Below are 23,306 nucleotides of genomic sequence, written 5' to 3'. Positions count from 1 at the left end.
GAAGCTAACACACAAGTTGGGGGGGAGGGGGGGGAGAGAAAAGAAAAAACTGATCAAGACTAGAATTATATGCAGAATAATATTTCTACTAATAAATATAGATTATAAAAGTACTCTTTTTTTAAATAAGTCTTGCCAACAGATGATGATAACATACAACACTTGTAAACAGAAACCACATATTACCACTACAGTATAACACAAAGCATTAAATTTTACATTATGCCAATTTGGCAATGCTGCCAAAAAGAGATGTAGTTTTGATGGTAAGAGGCAAGCTATATCAATAATTATTTTCATTTACGATATACGGCTTTTTGTTACAACAGACTTAAATAAAAGATTTTATTATTATTTTACAAGATACAATAACAAAGTCACTCAATATGAACTCCCTGGCAGATATAAACATTAGGTAATGTCATTTACAGCAGTGTTTCTCAATCAAGAATCCACAAGTTGCGTAGATTATACTTTTTAATTGTTCTGATTCTCCATTACTGCAAGTTTTAAGCTTTTTAATGGTATTTTTCACTTCGACTTTTAGACAAAAATATACCTTCTATCTATATTTTCATTAGTCTATATTCTATTTAATCAAAATATAAAACAATATTTGGAAGGGGGTCCAAAGTATAAGAAAGATTGAGTCTATATTCTATTTAATCAGAATGTATGACAATATTTGGGAGGGGTCCGAAGTATAAGAAATATTGATATGGGAGGGGATACAGAGTACCAGAAAGGTTGAGAAACACTGATTTACAGTATTTTTATAATTTATATTTATTATACACAGAATTCACTAGAACTAACTCACCTAAAACTAAACTCATTTTCATATTTTATGTTCTAAAAAAATATATATATTGTTGAATATTGCAGTAAATAACAATACTCAAACTAAACACACACACACAAACTCATGTCTGTTAAAAATTTTGTCAAGTTTTTAGAGCAACATTACATTTCACATCATTTTTACAATACATGTCAAATAAAAAAAATTTCCTCACAAGCCTCAAAACATCAGTATATGAAGGACCTCTTTATAGTTAAAATGTATCTTCAGCAAATGACAGCACAAAAAATAATTTTAGATGCATTATCTACGAAACAACAGTGGCAAGATAACTATTCTGTTAAAAAATTAAATAACTGCAGAGAGCATAACAGATTTTCAGAGTATTACTATTATTAGTATACACTGACATGAGCCTGTCCACAAGGTATTGGACAGTCACTCACAAGGCACTAATGAATCTTTGCAATGTTAAAAAGCCTCTGGAAGACCTTAAATGTAGACTTTTAACAAAGCAGTTGGTTCCTTGAATATTCCTCTACATACTACATCCAAAATAACACATTTTATTAAATTGCTAGTTTTCTTAGAAGGTGACCAGTTTCCACAGACAGATTCAAACTTCAACTAAAATATTAAGTAACGCACAGAATCTAAATTATTGGAATGCCATACACCCACCTCAGCCTCCTTGGTTTGATCAAACTGATATTTGGTGAAGAGTATAAATTATGAAGCTCCTCAATGTATAATTTCCTCCAACCTCCAGTCAGTTCCTCCCTCTGAGGTCCAAATATTCTCCTAAGCACTCTTCTCAAACATACTCAATCTGTGTTCTTCCCTTAATGTAACAGGCCAAGTTTCACATTATAAAAAGTACTGAAATAATGAAGAATGTTCCATGCTTTTTAACCTGGAATAAACACCATAAAACAACTGTTTTTCAGTGACCAATTACTGTCACCTTCTAAATTCAGATCTTCTGAAAAGTTTAACTACTTACATTTAACTGAATGCCATGGTAAGCTACATTGTGAATACATGATGTTTGATTGTCAAAATTAATGCATCAAGATGGTAGTTTTTGCAACTGCTTTATTCTGAAATAATATGTTAGACAAAATATATGGTGTTATCCATTGTCAGCATTTTTACGGAACTGCCTCTGTTCACCCAGCTGCAATGTTCATACTACAACAACAACAACAAAAAACACACACACACACACCACTTCAACAAAATTTCATATATTTTGAATATCTATTACCATACATCACTTCAGGACCATATATGAAGTGGAGCTAGTCTCACTTCCAAATCACAAGTCTGTTATTACCAAGCAATTGTAACGTATGTGGTTGGAGGTCCACAAGCATCCTTTGTTCTCCTCGACTAAACTGCCAGTATTATAGCAAAACAGCTTTACTTATGCATAAACATGCATTACTAAAGAAATTATAATTTATTAATATTGTACAGCCCAGAATTTTGAGACCACATTGAAGCATATATACAGGATAATTTATAAACTAGTAACTTAGATATTCTGGGCACATTAAAAAGAACAGATTGCTACAGAACTCCCAAGTGTAACAGAAATGGAAGCACAAGAAAGAAAACCATTCAGACTGCAAATACAATGTTAGACAGATCAAATCAGGAAGTATATGATGTGGAAAAGATAAATACAATTTCAGATTTAGAAACATGGGAGAAAGCTTTTATGTAAAATACAACCCATGTAAAAGGAATTATATACACAATATTGCACATAAATTTTTTTTATTGTTTTCTTTCCCCAAAGTTTCCATTACAATTAGATTTCATTAAGCAATGGTCAAAACTATACATGTACATACTAAAAGATACTTTCCTTCTTAATTTGTCCTTTTAAACAAATGTTTCATGTGTTCATATTTCACCAACATTCTTTGATTTCTTCCTTTCTTGCTTTAGGTTCCTTGGCATCTTTTCCTGTTTCCCAGTTCTTCTCTTTGTGTATTTTCAAGCTGTTCTTCAGTTTTTTACTGCTTTGCTGGCTTTTGGTTAAACATATTTACTCATAAATATAGTTTAATGTCCCAACCATACCATATAGCCTGCAACTGTTTAATCTATATGAACACCAACAGCTTTATTCAGTCATAATTTATAACAAATGTTTCAGTACTATCTAGCAAACATCAGTCTTACAAATTATAAGTGTAAATAAAAGCTACTGGTGTTAATAAAAGTTAAACAATTGTCATGGCTGCATATACAAAATACAATATGCATTGCTTTCATAAATTTAATAACAGTTACTGATACTGGAGTCATACTACTAAACCACCAAAATAACTGCTTTCAAAGTCCAGTCAAGGCTTACATGGACAATGCATTATCAGAAATCAGTCCTCACCACCTTCCTGGATAAGTTTTCCACAGTGAAACAAATTCATACTAAAATGCTAACTGAAAGTGACTGATTTGCTAAATGCTGATGGATAAGGCTTAAACTGAACGATCAACAAACAATTTGATGCAGGTTATACTGCAAATTATTTAGTGACAGTTAATTGTCACCTTCTTTCTTTTGCATAAAATATTAAAATTTTCTCAGATGCAACAATTCATAAATGTTAATATTAGTACTGTTATTTCTCTATGTAAAACTGTGAATTCAAAGCCACAACTAATATTTCACCTGTTTGTGTTGGCAAATGTGTGATCAGCTTTTCAAGAAACTTCCACATATGACAAATGTATTTTACCATAAAATACAGAATAACATAAAGGCAAAAGAGTAAGATCAAGATTCTTCAAGAATAATTTAATGGAATCCTACAATGTCTTTGTCTTTGACCCACAAATATACAGGAATGATCTGGTTTTCCATGGATCCATACCTGATTGCCAGTTACATACTAAATACAGATGATGTAACTTCTTTTAAGAGGCTTTTCTATGTACAAGAATTAGTACAAAAGAAATCCTATATGATCAGATTAAAAAAGTATTATAAAACAAATAAACTTTTTGGGATGCTGAAAAAGACAAGAATAACTAAATAATGTTCTGGATTTAAACAGAAGATGTATTCCTTAGCCTTCTTTTACCTATACTTTATACAATGTATCAATACACATAAAAATTGTAACATATTTCACATTCATTCCTAAGTTAATGGCAGAATAGCTTTCATACAAACTCCTTTCTTGACATGTTATCCACACAGCACTCAAAATTAAATAAATAGTAATGTAGAAATTTGGAATTCTGGTTCCCATGGCAGCAAGTATAAACATGGCTGCCTTCTGGGTTCTTGTGCCATGTAGTCTGGTATATGTTACCAATGTTTCAGGGACGCTTGTTGCCTCCATTGTCAGGATAACAAGTAAATTACCAGACCACACGGTAGTGCAACAACCCAAAGATAGCCCAAATCAAAGAATCAATATGTTTTGATAAAAGAGACAATGGATGACCATGCTACCCAAATGAAAGCTATTTCCCCAAAAAATCATTGCACTGTGCTGCTCAATGCAATAAAACTGTTGAAGGTATAGCCCTGCAAAACTACAGTTATCATCACCATCAATGTCCCCTCCAGTAATAGGCCTATTAACTTTAATGGAAAGCTTAAAACAATCTTTCAGCCACTTTAAAGGTCTTAAATTCCTTTTTGAAATCCTGTTAAGTGTAAATTTTCAGAGAACGGAAAACAAGTATTAAGAGATTGTTTCAAGAACCATTCTTCAGCAGACTTCTTGACTCACTACTTGTCTTTCCATTCTGGTAAGGTGTTACTTTCCAAAGAGCCAGTACTGGAATGCTTAAAATCCCTTTGCAGTTCCTGAATTCCTTCATGTAATTCAAAATTTGGAACCTGGATGAGCAATGAGTTTCTGCAGAATAATGAGGTCTGTATGTCTTGGTGAAGCAGTAGATTCTGAACACCATATTTGAATAATACTGGCATCGTTCATATGAAAGAATAATTCTATGATAGCATTAGACACAGCATTTTGTAAACAGGTTACAAACTTAGAATTGTCAGATTTACAACCATCAGATTTTTCACTTTTAAGACATACATAAGAGTTCTCATACAATGCAAGAACTGAAAAATAAGTCATACAAAAATTTATGCTATTTCAAAACAAGGGTCAGCTTGCAAGACTTGAGGTTCTCACAGCAGTGAAGCATGTTGGCAGTATTCTAGGTTGTGATGCCATGTGGGCCTGCAGGGCTTCATCCTTTAAGTTGGAGGCAGTAAGTTCCTCTGAAATGTTGGTATCCACCCACAAGCCACACAGCATGACAACTCACACGACCACCATCATGTTTTGGCTTAACTCTAAAAATATATCATCCAGGTGTGAGGTCCACTTAGCTGATGTAGCACTGACATTCTTCTGTAAAATAAATCAAGTTTAACAGAACTACATGGCAAGTTGTTTCCTGGTTCAACAGTGAAGAGAAATAATTACCTTAGTTTCCTTGATTACATGATAAAACAGTGGTGCACTGATAAATGTTGCACTGCAATATCTACTGATAACAATGCCAATTCAACAAAACAAAAATCATGAACATTAAACATTTCTCTCTCCAAACAAAACTGCCTCCTTATTCTGTGTGAATCTTTATTACCCAGCTACTTGTAACTGTTTAATTCATATTTATGAATTCATTTACATATAAATTTATGCTTTGAAATAAAGCACTGTCTGGAAGAACACTTCAGTTACTAGAACAGGTTTACCATTTATTTTAGTACTGAAAAAAATGTACCATATCTTAGTCCCTGCAACACACTGTGCAAATGCTCTAGTCAGAATGCTAACCCAGAACAAAATGCTCCGAGTGCTACTGACTAACTAATTCATAAGTGTGTACCAAATAGGAGAGTCATTTTCATAAGCATTTAAGATAAGTTTATCTTACTACAAGACATGCTTTTAAGCAGGTAATATTTTTGTACTTTTTTAAACAGTTCAACAGTGATGTGACACATTTCTTTTCCTTGTTTCATATATCAACCATGTGTCAAAACAGTCTCACAAGCTACAGATTGGGGAAACTCAATTAACAGAACATAATCCACTCCCTTCTTTTCAGCAGGCTACTTCCCACAATATACTGTGGTTAATTTTTTGTGGTAAATATATTTGGTTCATTTTCTGCATAATTTCAAAGTAGAATTATTCTTGATAGAGATAAAATGAAACTGAAAACATTAAAAGACTTTTTAGAATACATATCAAGAGCTGGAGCAGCTCAGTCAATATAGTGACTGGCTATGGACTGGACAACCAAGGTTCGATCCCTGACGGCGCAGAGGATTCTCTGCATCCAGACTAGTTCTGGGCCCCAACCAGCCTACTATTCAATGGGTACCAGAGTCCTTTCCTGGGGGTAAAGTGCTGCCAGGGCGTGATGCATCTAGCGCTGAGGTCAAGAATAACTAGGAGCTATATCCCCCTCCCCCAAGTGCCTACATGGCATATAGTGAGACAGCTTTGCTTTAGAACACATATCTCCTCAGCCTGTAATAATGACCAGAAAGTATTAGAGTTACTGAATAAATTACCCATAGCTGCCAGTATTACATGCAAAATAGAAGACTGTGTGTAGATTATGTGTGTTTATTAAGCTGGCACAGAATTAGACCTGGAGTTTGCTTTTAAGCAACACCCAACAAAGGATTAAAAATGGAATGAAAAAAAACTGAGTTTCTGGGGAGACATAAATTGTCACATTTCCATATTCTGTACTGATAAAATTGTCTATGCATATAGAGTGGTATATCATAAAACAACCTCTTAAACTTTGAACAACAAACTAAATCTTAAGAAAACGGTAACAAATAACTAAATAACTTGAGCTTACCAATACAGGTAGGACTTGGTTTACGCCACTTCAATTTATGCCTGTTTCACTTTTGCGCCTCTCATACATCACGATTGGATGGGGTGATGAGTCAATTATTAATAAGGGATGTGAGATATTCTGTAGCAACGACCAAAAATGGGAGCGGAGCTCAACCGCTAAGAGAGGAATTGAGACAGTTCTACAGCCATACTGTAACTTATTATCAGAAAAGATAAAAATCAAACAGACATCTATTCTATCATTTTTAAAGCAGTAAATTTTCTTTCTTTTTCTTAAACATTATACAATTTTCAATACGTAAATTTCATAAAATTAAACATTTTTCAAATATTTTGTGTTGTTTACTGAAAATCTTGGAATGGAACCTAATGTATTTACATATGTTCCCATTATATTCTTGCTTCAATTTACGCTGATTCATTTTACGCCGGAAATCTCAGGAACCTAACACCGGTGTAAACCGAGTCCTACCTGTATAATATATAAAACTGTATTTAAACTTAGCCTACAAAAAAAATCACATTTCTAGGAGCTAACTGGGCTGGTGGATTGCACAAAATAAAATGCAAAATGTTGCGCATATAACAGAACATATGTCAACACAAGTTTCATATATTTGTGTATAAATTACTTTACATCAACAGTCACACTGTGTGTGGGCTTCTGCACATAAATTGGCATCTTGGTGGAGATTGGCAGTGTCTTGGATTGCCATAAGGGATCTTTAATAAAGCCAGACTATATGCACTTAATTTTGATGACATAGGGGAAGAGCACTTTTATATACAATAAAACACAAAGGCAATGCATTTAAACTAACCTAATGACCTGTATTAAAATGGATTCAAAATATACACTTCAATAAATCATTTTTTAGTAACCAAAATTGTACTGTTTGCACATAACAATAATGCAACCATTGTTCACCTCTTACCACCTTTTCTCAAATTTAAAGACTTTCCATCAAGAATAATCAGGCAGCATATTTAGTTTCGTTTCACGATTAAATGCCATAAAATAAATTAAATGTAGGCAATGAAGGATAAAAATGTGAACAGTTTAGCACAATAAATGACAGCTTATTTAATAAGTAATAGCTCCTACAATTGTATGTCAGCAGAGTAGGATGTAATTGGAAAATAAATAAATGAAACATTCAATAAAAAAAGCACTTGTTTTGATGAAACTCATAATATTTACACCATAAACGTAAGATTTATCTACCACACATCCTATCCAATATGCGTACATGATAATTTTAGCCACTTTCACACGCTATTCAAGGTTTCTTTGTCACTTATAAGGTAAACACTAGCACTCTTCATATGATGTGTAAACTGAGTTCATAGTTCCGTTACTTATAGCATCATTTAATGCACTGGCTCATTCATAAGTAACTCTTCTAAAAGTTGTCCAAACTTAAATGAATTTTACAAACATACTGTATTATGTGTAATTCCAGTACCTGTTAAAACTTTAAATTACAGAGAGCTATATTTTGCTAAGAGGATAAAAATGTGTAAGGTGGAATATTACAGACTTCAATTTATTTAATTACAATGTAAGTCCAGCAGGTGCCAGTGTTGACTAGTCTAAAAATGTTTAAATTTGTACCTGAATTCCTTGCATATACAAGCCTAAAATGACTCTTCCTACTGAACAATCATGGGATGTGCATAACTTTAGGAAGCAAGCTTGAGGTTGAACTTCTACGCAAGTATATGATCACGACTTCAAAGAAATGAATTGTATTTCTTCTTACCAAATACAACAACAGAAGAAAGGCCTTACAGAACTCTTAGGGCGGCCGCACACCAACTGCGTCAAGACAAGTATCAAGACATGAGACAAAAGACGCAGTCTTGCTTCATTCGTGATTCAGACTCGAGTCCGCACACCGGAGTAGCACGTGTCTGCGTCTTATCACATCTTCTCTAGTTGATGACATGACGTCGTCCAGTTTTATGTGTGAGTGAGAGCGGACTTGTACAAAACGAGCTTGTGCTCAATGTGTATAATAGTTAATTCAGTCATTAGCTCATTAAAATAAAATTAATCAGTGCACTTACCATCTATGTTTACTTCTTTTGAAACTGCATGCCAAGCTTTATCAACCTCCTCCTTGTTTGAGTGGCCCGGGGACGAATAATCGTATATTACCAGGAATTTCTCAACCGTCTGCACTATTTTAATATTTATTTGCTCTTCACTCATGTCGATAACGTACACTGATCCTGTTTCTTGAGTACTGATGTCTCAGTCATGACGCACAGAAAAGGAACATGCCGAGTCTTCCTGCACACGTCTGCAGCATGAAGCTGACGTCAGCATCATGACTCAGACCGGTGTGCGGCAGTTTTCATAAACTCATTCGTTTCAACTGTGCTCCTTTCTTTGCGTCATGTCGCAGACATCGTGTCTTGACTGTTACATGTCTTGACGCATGCCGGTTTGCAGCCTACCTTACTGTCCTGCCAGAGACAGAAAGGCAGTTTTATCTTGCTTTAAAATTCTAAAATGAGAACGAAGAACATTTTATGGTCATAGCATGGCACATTCATAAAGAAATGCACTAATAATCGAGTCCAATATATATTGTGTGAATAATTTGCAAGGTCATAAAGTAACAGTGTCATAAATCACATAATATGGCATTACAACTTAAAGCAACAAACAACAAAGGTGAAATTTAAATTTCACAAAACTATATTTTTTTAAAGATTATTTATGTGCTTCAGACTCTTATGGAATGACATGCCTTGATTCTACATTCTGTACAAACCAAGACAAACAATAATCAGATGAACTTAAAAACCAATATTCCAAGTTTGTAATTCATAAACATATTTATTTCTCTACAATACTAACAAGTTCCTTAATCTTCCTGAGATAAAATCTGTGACAAGACTCTCAGCACAACTATTAACGTTTCCGCATCTTAATAAGGAAGAAGGCAACCACAGTAAACACCACTCATCACATAATTTAGCAATAAAAAATCATTCAGAAATGTTATTTTATTACTCATTAACTTAAAACAGCTTTATAGGAATTACACATGAAGTTGGTCACTGAGTTCAAACAAAAAATTCATTTAAAATATGAATAAATTTCAGATGAATTACTCTTTTAAGAAGCCATTCAACCATCTTATGGTTATGCATTAAAATTTGCTTGAAGTTCACATTGCTATTACAAACCATAGTGCTGTGGCCACCCATACCCAGTATGTCCATGCCAGGCTGTTGTTGCTGGCATGGACCCGGGCCAGAACATGTCCTAGCTGGTCCGTTGGCGCTTGGTAGGGTTCTCCTCACCACCAGCATTCATCCGGCTGAACATGTACTTCATTTGTGGCATGAACTGCATCACGTCTCGTACTTGCACCAGCGGAAGTACAGCGTTGACACTCTGACATTTGCCTGAATCTCGCAGGATGTTCATTTGTTGCCTGCATACCAGCAAAACTAACATAAACCTCTTTATCACATGATGAAAGAATATAATTTTTTATTCCTGAAATTATAATGCACAAAATCATGGGTTCCATGACAAAAGCCCATATGAAAATTCTGCACAGAAAAAACCTCAGTCATAAATGCTCACATGGAAAACTGGTATTACGGGTCTTTCCTCAGGGAGTAAAGAGGCCACAATGTGAGGTTAATCACTCACCCCAATTAGTGCCAAGTGCCAAGGTTAGATATGTGTACAGCCATACCCCATCCCATTTGTAAAAACACTTCAAACCAACACATACCTGTTTCCTCGATAGAGGTCAAGGCCTAATACATCCTGTAGCACCTGCCTGCAGCTGCTCAGAGGTACAGAGGGGAAGAAATGAGTCACCAGATCCGGTAGTGTCATCAGCAACTCAGAGTATATAAAAGGTTTTGAATTGATACATGGAACCATTTTGCCTTCTACTAGTGCCTTCTGGACCTAAACCAAATCAATACATACAAATAAACTTATTTGCTTTACTGGTGAAAAGTAATTACTTTGAAGGATCATCTGCAAAGGTAATTGAATAAATTTTATAAATTTGCATGTATAAATTTGTTTTTTAAGGTAGCTTCTATATTAATTTATAAGTCAACTACTCATTAAAAGAAAAACTTTCTCGACCTCCTGGTACTGACTTCATTTAAACACAGGGTGTCCCAGGAAGAAAGTTCAATATTCTGGGAGGTCATAGTATCGGTCATTCTAAGCAAAAAAGTCTATATGTACATGTGTCCTATTCCAAACGGTTTCTCAGATACAGCTATTTCACTGTATAGTTGCAAAATTGTTGATAAGAAAGAGATATTACGTACTTTTTTCAATACCGGTATTTATTGTTCAAGTGCCAAAGTTGGTACAGTTTACCTAGTATAATACATTTTTGAAAATTCCACCATCAACATCAATGTACTTTGCAACTCGTGTGAGGACATGGCGCGTTGTTCGTCTGAGTGCATCTTGACGTTCATTTATGCGGGTGATAACATCCAATAGGGAAGGACAATATTGAGCGACAAATCCAAACTACTGTAGTGAAAGTTATAAAATAGTCAGTAATGACAAAACAAATATGACTGACTCGCCACTTATTATAAGGCTTCCAAAAGTGCCCAAACTCTATACAGTCATCCTGAAGATGTCAAATAAAGTGTTTGCTGAAACACTGAGTAATTCTCAAAATCCAACATGACCTATATCCAAAAGCCAAATTTATACACACTGTACTACAGCCACAACAACCTAAGGACAAGAAGCAACATATTAGACATACTACATATAAGACCAAGAGATTTCTCATGAGCTTTGTATTTCAAACACATCTCAATGCCATATCATGGAAATTAAATCAGGCATAGGAACTGAAGGCAAGCAACGAAACTGACAATAACAGCTGCACAAGTATGACTCTTCTTTAGCAAACAAATAAGACAAAAACCTTCCCACCTGATATGGTATGTGAGAGCCTGAAGTTGATGTCTCCCCAATTTGTATGAGTTTCCGGCCACATGGAGATGACTGGTCATTGTTGTTAGTGCTACTGTTCCTTCCATTACCCATATTTGGCCTATGAGGTGACTGTGGTGGAGAAGAGAGATCTATCACATCAGCACCTGAACCGTAGACTCCACCGGCAGACGAATAGCGGGATGTCCCATTGACTGGGATGAGAGGAGGAGGGAACTTGTTGGAATTACCGCTGTTGTTACTGCTGGTGTTGCTGCTACCGCTGTTGTTTGGAGGTGTATGCCTTTGCTGTGCTTGAGGTGAACCAACCACAGTTGGCGTGTAATGTGGAGAATGTTGCGAGTGGAGAAGCGAGGTTGAATGAGGAGGAGGGGGAAGCATCTGGTGGTGGGAAGGATCATTAAGGCCCATCAGATGCAAGGAACTCTGAGTCACATTTGGCATATTGCTCAGTCCAGTTGATGAAGTGTATGTACATGATGACCTGAAATGAAGAAATAAATACTATGTGAGGCATCGGAAGCATTCATTTCTTAACCTGAAGTCTTACCATCAAGATTATGGCTTACTTTTTATTAATTTTTTTAATAATTTCATTCGGGCAGTGTGACATGTTACAATTATTACTATAAATATGAATTATAAATACAAAGAAGCTGGAGCAGGCCTATCTGAAGATGGCGTCTAGCAGCATTCTTCCTCGAGAAGTCAATAAAATTACAGCCCCATAAAATAGATCTGAGCCTCTCACAGCAGAGAATATTATGATGTTGGTCATCTGGGTTATATCACCATGAAGACTTGTTGTAGGCAGATATCAAAGTGCTAAAGGTGGAGGTAGTATGTTCCTATGAAATGATGCTACCTACCTACATGTCCAAATGGTGTTAAAACCCATAAGACCAACAATGAAAGTTTTTACCTAATGTTTCTGCGCATGCACATCCATGGGTACAACACTGGCAGAAAAAAGTTATCTAATTTGTATGCATTGGTTGGTACGAACTTCGGGTTAAGCTATCAGTATTATGTATCTGTGAACAATTTCAATAAAAATAACTATATACAAACAGAAATTACTTATATAGTACATAAAAACAACATTCAGTGTTCAAGTCATAGTAGCTTCCATCTATTCTTACAATTTAACTAATTTTAGCCAAAAACTCTCGCAAGGCTTATGCAAAGAATATGAATTAAGTTGATAGTCTTCTGGGTTATAATACTGTGAACTTGTAGTTGAATACCAAATGTTTGCAATGTCTCAGAGGATCGTACTGCCTTCATCTTCAGGGCTAAATAATAGTTTATAGATAATGGAAGTACAAATGGCACAGTAAACACACAATTTTAATAATCTCTTGCCATTTTTACGCACAGTACAAGCTAGTTGAGTCACATGCATTCCCCAATGTACCACAGTTCACACAGTCGAGGCCATTTTCAGAATTACATACACTGTACCCAAATTTTGGATTCCAAAATAGTTCTATATTAAAACAAGTTCCATACTATAATTAGGATGTAGTGCAAGTACAAACTAGCAACATTAACAACAATAAATTGAAGAGGGCTGGTATTTCAAGTGTAGTTTTTACGCGTTCTTTGCATTAAGTGCACAGTGAGAACGCATTATGGGTTGGTCATGTCTGTCTGTCCATCCAGTCGATTTAACTGTGAGAACCACTGGCCAGATATGGACTAAACGTGATATGGATACTGTGAGTGTTATTCTGCACGACCTCAAAATCATACTTCTGAACATCCTACGAGTGGCAATAACAAAATTACGAATGAGTAAACACACGAGTTACACAATCTGGTGTTGTGATCTGGTGGCAACTTAGGAACTACTAAACAAAGCAGATATAATGCCTCTAAATGCACACTGCAAGGAATGAAAGAGAATGTTATGTGTATTCTGGTACATCATACACTTTACAAGCTTGCTGAAGTCAGAAAAGCCTTCTGAACTTCAGATGTAACTTTACTAATTTTACCTCTGCAGTAATTAGGTTCAAGAATGTGTAATTGAAGACAGCCAACTAGTCACAAATTTGAAAATCACAACCACAAAAACCCATAGCAAATGTACCCTGAATACGGATCCTTTAACAGTATAAGAATATCAGCAGTCTGCAACTTAACTATATAGCATAAGCCTAAAAATCCAATTCAATTCTGCCTGTAATTTTCCTAATTTAGTAACTCATGATACATTATTGACAAGTATAATGTTACAGGTTTGAGTCGTAACACAAGAGATATTCTTTTTCACTGCTATCCAACTTTATATTGAATCTTGTTATTGATCACACTTTGCCTGTATTCAGTTTTACTGAAATGTGTTTATTTCAAACACAATTCCTACAAAAACATGCCCACAAAAATCAAAATCTTTTAAGTCCATTACCTTTTAACTACTTGTGATAATGTTTGGAAAATTTATATCACTAAAATTACATAATTTTGTATTCAAAATAAACACAAATTCAACAATAACAGTATTTTCTAGACCAGTGGTATTCAACTTTTTTTTTCGCATACCCCAGATATAATTTCTCTTCAACTTTGTACCCCCAAAGTTGTTGGTGTATAATTCAAGTTATATAAGTTATAAGTCAGTATATAATCTACATCTGAAATAAATTAAATAAATTACATTACCTATTATTCAATGTTTATCAAAAAAAATTTTTTTTTAATTTCACGTACCCCCTAAGATGTCTTCGCGTACCCCAGGTTGAATACCACTGTTCTAGACTATAGGACTCAAACAGACTTTAGGGGGAAAACTTTAGGAAAAATATCTGCCTGAATACACCTTTGACTTATAAGACATGCAGAATTTTTCACGAAAAAGTGCCTTGTACTCTACAATATAACAAATAACACCAGTACTCTTTTCCTTAGAAAGAAAATGCTATCAATGTAAGAGAAAATTGTACTAGTATGACACCATCCCACACTGCATGCTTACAAATATGACACAAGTGAGCAAAAGTAAGCAGTCACAAAAGCATCTTAAAGGTCAACCATTACATGATGTAAGATAATTGCATGAATATTCATCTACTGGACCACCCTGCTCTTTACTATGTATTTTAAACACAGTTCTCCAGTGAATCACTTACCACTCATCCTTTCCATATGTAGGATAACTAAAAGAGACAGTGCATGTGTAAAATAGGATGTCAAGGAGCAGGCAGACTCATACACTCAGGACAACAGATTCTACCACTAGAGATGGCTAATGCTAAAAACTAGGAGCAAATTGATCATAATAACATGTACAAAACATTGCAGAGATCCACTGCATTGTTCATAAGCTAGTCATCAAATACACACTATGAAATCAGTTCACTTCCCAGACGAATTATTACACTCTTAACCATAATTTGATGACGGCAAACAGAATCTCACGGAAAATTCAAGAAAAGCAGGCTTCCTTATTTAATAAACTCAGTGACCTAATTACTGTGGCAGCAGTACAGTGAGAAACTTTCTGTAAAACAAGCTTATAATGGGTGTCTCATTTCAGGGTGCAGACATAAAAGTACACATTTTTGGATGGAATTAAGCAGCAGAGAATATTCTCTTTTTCTCTAATCCTCTTTTACCCGTAGGTGTCAAGGTTTTTATTTATTCATTCTTGATCTATTTGGACAATGGAAGGACTCCTTGGATGAGTGATCAGCCTGACGCAAGGCCTCCACCTATACAAACACAGAAAGACGCGGACAAACATCCATGCCTTGAGTGGGACTCAAACCCACGGTCCCAGCGGCCAGGCACACGAGGTCCATGCCTCAGACCGCATGGCCACTGCGGCTAGCCAGAGTATATTAAACTGATAATACACTTCACTCCACAAACAATACTATAGTATTAATAATTAAAGACCAAGTACAATAATTCAAATAATTTAATTGGCAACTTGAGCATCACTGTCTTTTATATCGTGACATCAATGTTTGTGCTCTCCATCCAATACACAACAGTATATATATATATATATATATATATATATATATATATATATATATATATATATATATATATATATTAGAAGAGGCCTGTCCAACCTGTAGCTCGTGATGCAGTGTTATGTTGCCCACGGAGATATTTCAAATAAGAAAACCTCTTTAATTTAACCCTTTCACCGGCAACTGTGCGATAGTCAATATCACCTCCAATCCAGTGCTGCTTTTGCCAGCACGCCTCAGGTAAAGTATTTCAATAACAAGCAATCTCAAAGATGAGGTGGCAGAATTATAAACTACTGATTTTATAGCAGAAAATAGTGAGTGGATTAGGTTTGAGAGTAAATTTCTCACTTGCAAGATTCCTACTTTTGTCACCATTCATTACGCACTGCACGAGAGACAGCTTAACACAATACATTCACTCCGTGAAGCACAATATCCTCATAATCAAAAAAAATCAGCATCACTCTGGTTTTGCTGCACACCAGGTATGCCTCTTATAGTAATGAAAGTGATTTCTGTTGTGCTACTTAGTTTACTGAACACCGATAATCCAAATGAATTCAACAAAAACTATTATATTTGCAGCCAATAATAATTCATAACCCACCAGACAGCACAACTATGCAAAATAACGATGAAAATAAAACTATAAAGCAACATTGAAAACACCACATAAACACAAAATACCACTATACATTTTTGAATTTCAGGAGAGTATATTGTCAATTTAAAAGTTAACGTATAATACCTAACAAGACATAAAGGTTTTTAAAAATAGGATAAAACAAGTAAGCTTTAGCTTATAATTACCTATATAGTCACAAATCACATGCTAATAGACACAAACATATAAAAAATTTAAGAAATATAATTATTTGTAAACTTTTCATAGATTTATTAACATGTGATAGGGACCTCTGAAAATGTTTCTAAAATGATGAACAATGCAGGATAACTACAGTTTTTAACATTTACCTGCAACTGTAAATTAGATGTTATTTTGATAGTTATGTCATATTAATAAGTAACTGTTTGTAAATCAAGAGAAAACCTTTAACCTTGGCAATGTGGGGACATGCTGAAGTATATGGTGCAAGTCTGTGGCTAGAAACTGATGTATTCCAGTTGAGAAAACACAATGCACATTTAAAGCCTCTTATTTTTGACAAAGCCCATATGTTTAGCTGATGTCTGTCCACACTGCCAAGATCATATCAGAGTAACAGACAGTGTGTATAGGTATTCTGAGTTCTAATAAAAGCCTTGTGATTAGCAGTCTAAAATATACTGTACTTCCACATTAAATCTATTCAACATGCCCACTGTATCAATAATGCACATATGGAACACAACATGGTGTATCACCTGAAAAACACAATGTGCAGTGTGCAGTGGATCAATGGCCTTAATCCAAAAATTACACTAACTAGGCAAAGAATATGTCATGCCAATGACAGTCAAACTTCTGTATCTGTGGGGCATCTTGAAAATACAGTCAAAACAAATTATTGCAAAATTGTGAAAACACTTACCCTATTGTAGGAGGTGCCCCTGTGACCCTGACTAGTGGAGGGGGTTGCGCTACTGCCATATGACTCTGCTGTGTTGGTGCCATGGGCATAGACAAGGACACCTGGACCAAGAAATAATACTTGATAATTTTTAACCTATAATTTAACTATAAAAATTGACAACTATAGTGTAACTTTTCCATCTCTAATAATAATGAAATTTAAAGAAAAAACATTTTTTTATGGAAAAATTTCCGAAACATAGCTGACACTTGCGAATACCTACACAGCACTGACACAACTTCAACAGCAGGGGTTTGCAACCCACAGCCCACCAAAGTGTTGTGTGACCTGCACACAATTTAAAAAACAGTATAACCTGCATGAAGAAAAATAGCTACCTTACATCACAAAACACACACAATAATTTTTTATTAGACAATGAACTACAGAACTCTGAGGTCAAAAAATTATCTGGCTCTCTGCAAACAAGAGAAAAAAGAGTGAAACAAGTAATTGTGGTATACATTCATGCATTCTTTACAACCAGGTGCAAATGCAGACAGTTTCTTCAATTTCTAATATAAACAAATTGTATCAAACTGATCACTGTTTCCTCACCTGTGGGTAATACTGGGGAGCAGGCCTTGGCCGAACTGGGTTATAAGATCTCGCAACATTGTTGCTGGTGGGACTAAGCTGGAAACATAACATTAAAAACTTTCAAAGAAATTTCCAAGATATTTTACTCCTTATAAAAAATAGAATGATTGCTGCAGATATATACTGTGTTAAAAAAAGCAACCACTAGCAAGTGAACACATTAAGATTACAAGGGAAACAAACAAATGAAATTGATTAGGTCTCTATGTATGGTTGTCAATTTGTTCAATCCTTTCCTCATTATTATAAGTGAAAGAAGGAACATTTAACTCTTTTACAGCACATCTACCATCTATACATGACATTACAACTAGCATGTGTAATGATTGACTATGACAACATATGATTCATTACTGCCTAATACACCTACCCAACCTACTTACTATTTCAGTTTAAGTTCATTCAAGCTGGAGAAAAGAAAGTTACAAATAAAAATATTAATACTGTAGTATGAACAATAGAAATTAAACAAGATGGAGGTTAGGTTTGATGTGCTCCTAGTAACGTCAGTAGATTATGCTAATGGAGTAAGAAAGACAGTATGTCCAAACAAGTCTGTCCACAATAACAAAAACACCAACTTGTCAGAATAAATATCCATGATGCAGCATATGCAGAAATGCACTTATCACCAATAACTCATGAACTATAAAATCAGCTGAAAGATTCTTCTAGGTTAAAATTCAGTTATCAAACTGTCACTGCCGTATAATCTCAAAAGTATTTGTCTACCATCATCACTCAACTACACAGTTATCAAAAAGTCAAACAACCAATCAGAAATATAAATATGTATTGTATAAAGCTACAGAGTGATCAAAAAGTAAAACAAGCCATCAGAAACATATTATATTTCATTTAAAACTGGTCCAAAGAATTATAAAACAAACACATGTAGCATTATTTATTGTTCATAACCACTGGAAACTGAAACTTTCCTGAATTGTCCATAGCATGCATCAGCCAAGTATGGAAATGTGGATAGCTGAGTGATTAAAATGTCTCTTTTTACAAGCATCATTACATTACAAGAAGAGTTGAAACTCCATACCACACTTATTTAAAGAGTGTAACAGGTGCTCATACAAAATAAGGTAATTTTTAGTACTCCATACTTGGCCATGTTGACTATACATTTTTTCTTGTGTTACAGAACGTTTTATTAAATAAAACACTGTCAATTGATCTGGTACAGAAGACTCAGAAAATAAGAATGCAATGTTGACAATAAACATGTATTTTACTTAAAAGATGACTGTACATGTAGAAGTCAAGACAGAGGCATTAAACACCTCCTGAACATTGGTAACCACCTAAAGACCACACAGCACCATAACCCCAAAGGCAACAATAAACATACTACATCATTCTTATTTATTTCCTAAATACCACAACAGTGTGCTAAAGCACGATATTAGACTTGATTGTTTTGTTGTAGTTTAAATTATAAACTGTCATCAGGTTCTTTAACCTAAAATATCGGCAAATATAGTGGAAAGAATTTCTTCTTCACCCAAACTTGCATTGCTACCATACTATATTATATTATTATAGTCAAATAAAACTCGGTTAAAAAAATAAACTTACATTATGCATTGGGATGGGTGGCTGTGACATTCGGATAACTTGTCCAGGTTGTGGAACCATCCCTGGCTGAAATGCTGGTTGCCCACCAACAAGACCTGCCCAGCCATTACACACTGCCTGAACAGCTGCTGCACTCATATTGACTGGAGGAGCCATAGTGGCAGAAGAAAGGGTAGATGTCCGTTGTTGTGTGGCAGGTTGAGAGGGAACAGTCACTACTTTATTACCAGCTGCCACCTGATGGTGAGGAGTGGTATTTGCAATGGTGGAATGTTGTTGTTGTTGTTGTTGCTGTTGTTGCTGTTGCTGTTGCTGCTGCTGTGTTGGTGGCAAACCAGGCTGCTTAGTCCACATTCCTGCACTCGTCACAGCTGCATTACCTTTATTGCTGGCAAGCAGAAGCTGTGAATCTACCACTTTGCTTGGCCAGTAATCTTCAAACACAGTCCCTGGTGGAAAGTAACTTTTAATATCACTCAAACTTATAACTGAACATGTCTCACTGGCAAACAGTTCGTTGCGAATTCCTTGCACTTTACAACAAAACTTTAAATATGCCAGGTCCCAGCCTTCTAGCTTCTCTGCTTTAAGTTTCAAATTATCTGTCTCACCTTCAAAATAGAAAAGTGGGACATACTTAAATCCATCTCGCACAGTGTATGGTACCACAGACTCACCATTGATGCGGATAAAACCACATTTGTCCTTTGGATTGCTTGAGCTAAGAAGAAGTTTGTTGTAACACACATCCAGAAAGTTATAAAACTCTCCTGCATCCTGCAAACGCACAACTAAGTCCTTGGATGTAAAAGGATCTCGCCCAAATTGACTTTCACAGTGTCTCACATTTACCTCATTCAAAAGTCTTGCTTCAGTATCCGTAATGTAATAACTACGAATGCAGGTGCAGCTATAAATGTCTGAATGTAGATAACTCAGGTACTTATTAAGGAGTTTCATTTCTACCATCCGCACTGCACAGTACTTTTCACCATACCGGAAGATATAAGGGATATGACATTTACCAAGGGTTACCCAACCAAACCTGCCTCTCACACTATCTTCATCACATGGTGGCTTTTTGTCAGATTCTCCCCCTGTCCCAGATTTACTGTCCTTCTCACTACCTGGTTTAGTTTGACCATTTGAACCCCTTGTTAGGTAGTTCATTATCCCGGGCTGTCCTGGTTGCACAACCTGTTGTTGCATTTGACCACCAGCACGCGCTGTACTGGAAGCCATCTTCGCCTTATTTGCTTCCACCATTTTTGCTGCCAATTCTCGGATTTCTGCCTCATCTGGTCTTTCTTGTTTAACTGTCACGTTTTCGAAGCCTAGACAAAATAAGCAGCTTATTAGTACCATAATATATTTATATTTATTTACTTAGTTATTCATTCATTTGCTTGTAAAAAACATCCACTACAAGAATGTAAACACTACACCCCTCACACATGCAGTTATCAGGAAAAACATTTTAACAACAAAGTTGTCTGAAATATCAGACACAAAGTTATAACCTAATTTTCACTTCCTTCATCCAGTTACACAAACCTGCTATGAGCAAGTAACAACAGCAGCAGCATTACCATTAATAGAATATTTCAAATCACACTTCAGATCGTGTTTGATGCAACTCCAGGCAGAATATGTTTTCGTTTGACAGATGCTGCAATTTTTATGACATGTGCACTGATATAATAATGAGGTCAATGTTTTGTGCCCTATATACATAAACGTTTAATAAGCATCAACGAGTAATGGTTGAAAATCAGCACATAAACCTAAAACACTGACGTCGTTTTCTGCTGAACAATTTTCGCGACGAAAGTCCTTTCTGATAAACGAATACCATTGGATAAACTGAATTCACATATTAATAGCTAAGTGACTTGTCGAAAATTAAAATATCATCAATACTACATTACAGATCTCTTTTTGTTTACATTATTCGTAACGTTTCTTTATTTAAGTACTGTTACCTGGCAATGTTGTCGTTGGCTTCGCGCTGGTCGGCAAGGCGGCAACTGAGGGTAACGCCATTATACTTTCACGTCGCTTCAGCCATCTAACAATTGAAATGAGGAAAGCGACTGTACATTTATAAACAGTAATAGCATATAACAGCTACTTCTTCTTTACTATGATACATCCTGTGTAACTATTACACGATAACACAACACTTAATAAAATTATCGTACGTATAGCAATGCCCACTTTTTCTATTCGTGTACAGAACGTCACACATTTCTTCCCTTCGATTTGAAAGCCAAAGGGAAATGCCCCACCTAGCCTCGCATACAGGGCATCCATTTTCTCAATACCCGTTTTTCTCCACCTGTGAGTCATTCTCGTCAAATGGCAGTCATAGCAAGGCACTAGCCAATCACAGAATGCCATGTGGCTACAATAAAAACACTACGCCATCATTGTGATGACGTCATAAGAAATTTTATGTACCTCGCATTGAGGCTAGAACATATAATTCCAAGGTCTTTTGCGAATGTGTGCATACGCATCCATTTTGGGATCACATTTCTAAAATGTGACTCGACAAGTTATTTTCAGGACCATGATCACTTGTCGTTTGGCTTTGGCTGTAAGAATTACATTTTTAAAACGATAAACAGTATTAATTTCTTATCGTGCCTTATAATCGTAAAATTTGACAATGCGACAATTCGTTCCTGAGATCTATACACTAACCTAACCTCATACTCCATTAATTGCTACATATTTTCACGAAATCCCAAATGTCAACACTATTGTTTCATTTTAACAACGGCCAACCTCAAATTAGTTGAAAATTAGATTAACGAATATTTTCGAAAATATGCCCGTATCCATACCAGTAAGGTCATAAGGAGGCTCCAAAGACCAAGATGGATGCTTCTTTGTTGCTGAAACCAGAAATGTTGAAGAAAACATAAGGACGAACATGTGAAAACATTTTGAAGTACTGTCATGGCTGAACGCATGTGCTTATTTACAAACCACTTTCAGGTAAAACATTCAAACAGCATGAATGTTTTCTGAAACCTTATAAAACCGGTTTACCCTCCATTGTAAGATATGCTTCCGGTTGCATTAGAACCTCCTCCATTTTCCGCTGCAGACACCCCTCTCTGACTTTAAAACAGGTATGGCGGAGCTCTTCGTCCATGTTTTTACACACAGTAGTGTTACCATAGGCCTAATTAAATTCCTTCGTGTTTCTGTTTCCATTTCCTAATTAAATGGTACACCCTAAATCCCTTACAAAATTCGATTCAAGGGTACATAACAATTCTGATTTGGACTCACTCACCGAATCAACAATTGCAATAGGATATTGTTATTGCGGTTGTTAACATGGATGTGCTACATATTCAAGGCTCATGCGCACGAATAGTATTTAGAACGACCCAACCGTATCTTGTAGCGTCAACAGCCACGAAGGATTTAGTACAAAAACTACACACTTCCTAGCTCTTTGGGAAGATTGCCAAGATACTGAAGAATCGACCGTATGCGCTCCTCCATACGGGTGAGAATAAATGTTCTAGAAGCAGTATTCTAGACCTTACAGATATTCGTCATAGTTTGTATGTATACTATGTTCTATACAAATAACAAATCACAAAGGGGGCGTTTAAAAGCGCATTTATTAACCAACGAAGTTCGTTCTTATATTCCAACAACACAAAATTAAAATTAAATGCACTTTAATAGCATTAAAGAAGCAACTATTCCCCGAAGTCCCGATTACACTGAAGAGCCTGGTTATAATCGAATATTATCGGGTACATTTGCCTGGAAATGTGACCTTGGAATTCTTTCCCATGAAGGAAATGTTACACGATCCGAACTTTTACTAAAAGAAACAGTTATGAGGAGGAATCGGTCAATCATTACATGCATGCAGTG

General features: G+C 35.5%; 1 protein-coding gene across 8 annotated transcripts; it reads right to left on the bottom strand.

The window, feature by feature from the left end:
• Window positions 1-1,880: 1,880 nt before the first annotated feature.
• LOC110829798 (uncharacterized) lies at window positions 1,881-22,268 on the bottom strand. 8 transcript variants are annotated; one of them, XR_015534034.1, is made up of 9 exons: window positions 20,990-21,329; window positions 19,401-20,734; window positions 17,772-17,849; window positions 17,172-17,272; window positions 14,785-14,811; window positions 11,630-12,134; window positions 10,440-10,621; window positions 9,880-10,130; window positions 1,881-9,191 (listed from the first exon to the last, which is right to left on the bottom strand). XR_015534034.1 is itself a non-coding variant. In XM_087344675.1 (9 exons), the coding sequence occupies exons 2-9, from the start codon at window positions 21,441-21,443 to the stop codon at window positions 9,959-9,961; spliced, it is 2,460 nt and encodes an 819-aa protein (XP_087200801.1). In that variant the 5' UTR covers window positions 21,444-21,468; window positions 22,250-22,268; the 3' UTR covers window positions 1,881-9,958. The 8 variants fall into 8 exon arrangements, 7 of the variants coding, with proteins under 7 accessions (XP_087200801.1, XP_087200797.1, XP_087200800.1 ...); XM_087344675.1 differs by lacking the exon at window positions 20,990-21,329 and adding exons at window positions 21,383-21,468; window positions 22,250-22,268 and having other exon boundaries at window positions 1,881-10,130; XM_087344671.1 differs by lacking the exon at window positions 20,990-21,329 and adding exons at window positions 21,383-21,468; window positions 21,602-21,681 and having other exon boundaries at window positions 1,881-10,130.
• Window positions 22,269-23,306: the final 1,038 nt, after the last annotated feature.

The sequence above is a fragment of the Zootermopsis nevadensis genome, unplaced genomic scaffold (assembly GCF_977971745.1).
Source record: "Zootermopsis nevadensis isolate Lab colony 2312 unplaced genomic scaffold, Znev_1.0 Znev_ptg000008l, whole genome shotgun sequence".
NCBI lineage: Eukaryota > Metazoa > Arthropoda > Insecta > Blattodea > Termopsidae > Zootermopsis > Zootermopsis nevadensis.
This window is presented reverse-complemented; position numbering and strand designations above follow the sequence as displayed.

What these genes read in the sequence shown, in the direction of transcription:
- LOC110829798 (XM_087344670.1), bottom strand. Translation starts at nt 21,134, where the DNA reads ATGTATATAGGGCACAAAACATTGACCTCATTATTATATCAGTGCACA. An exon ending in TTTGAAATATTCTATTAATG is followed by an intron (nt 20,735 to 20,989) that starts GTAATGCTGCTG and finishes TATTTTGTCTAG; the next exon opens with GCTTCGAAAACGTGACAGTT. An exon ending in GACCTCTATCGAGGAAACAG is followed by an intron (nt 10,131 to 10,439) that starts GTATGTGTTGGT and finishes GCTGGTATGCAG; the next exon opens with GCAACAAATGAACATCCTGC.